A 580-nucleotide genomic window follows, 5' to 3' on the forward strand; every position below is an offset into this window, starting at 1 on the left:
CCCCCCCAGGCCCCCTCCCCCCCCCCCCACGTCACGTGCAGTCGGGATCTAGCCTGAATGACTCAACTCCTGCTCACTTTAGGCTGAGAGGCCTCGTGCTGGGGACCTCCCTGCTCCGGGCCTCAGTTTACCTGGGTGCACAGCAGAGCTGGGTGGCCTAAAGGAGGGTCAACCGGACTACGGGGTCTGAAGGCTTCCCCGGACGCCCGCACCCGTGCGGAGCCCGACCCCGCGCGAGCAGCCTCACCTGGTCGTCCCGGCCCGGCAGCGTGCAGGGCCCTGCAGGCCGCCTCCTGGACCGCCAGGCTGGAGGCCGGGCAGCCGGGACTGAAGGCGGCCGCCTGCACCGGGCCCCCGACCTGGCGGCCGAACACGGCGCGCAGCAGCGCCTCGAGCAGCCGCAGCCCGGGCGCCGCCGCGTCCTCGGCTCCCGCGTCCGTCACCAGGACCCCTACGAGCGCGGCGCCCTCCCGCCTCCGGCCGCGCACGTCCCGCAGCATCTCCCGCAGGCGGCGCCGCGGCTCCCGGGCGGCCAGCGACCCCGCGCGGCACAGCACGAAGACGAGCCGCGCGCGGATGG

General features: G+C 75.5%; 1 protein-coding gene across 1 annotated transcript in view; it reads right to left on the bottom strand.

Moving 5' to 3' along the window:
• The window catches only part of CUNH2orf72 (chromosome unknown C2orf72 homolog), a 9436-nt gene that overhangs the window by 8063 nt on the left and 793 nt on the right, over positions 1–580 (bottom strand). The window contains exon 2 of the mRNA XM_055616484.1: positions 248–578. Within this exon, the coding sequence (XP_055472459.1) occupies positions 248–578 (331 nt within the window). The remainder of the gene's footprint in view (positions 1–247; positions 579–580) is intronic.

Source organism: Psammomys obesus, unplaced genomic scaffold, assembly GCF_907164565.1.
Source record: "Psammomys obesus unplaced genomic scaffold, mPsaObe1.curated_primary_1811, whole genome shotgun sequence".
NCBI lineage: Eukaryota > Metazoa > Chordata > Mammalia > Rodentia > Muridae > Psammomys > Psammomys obesus.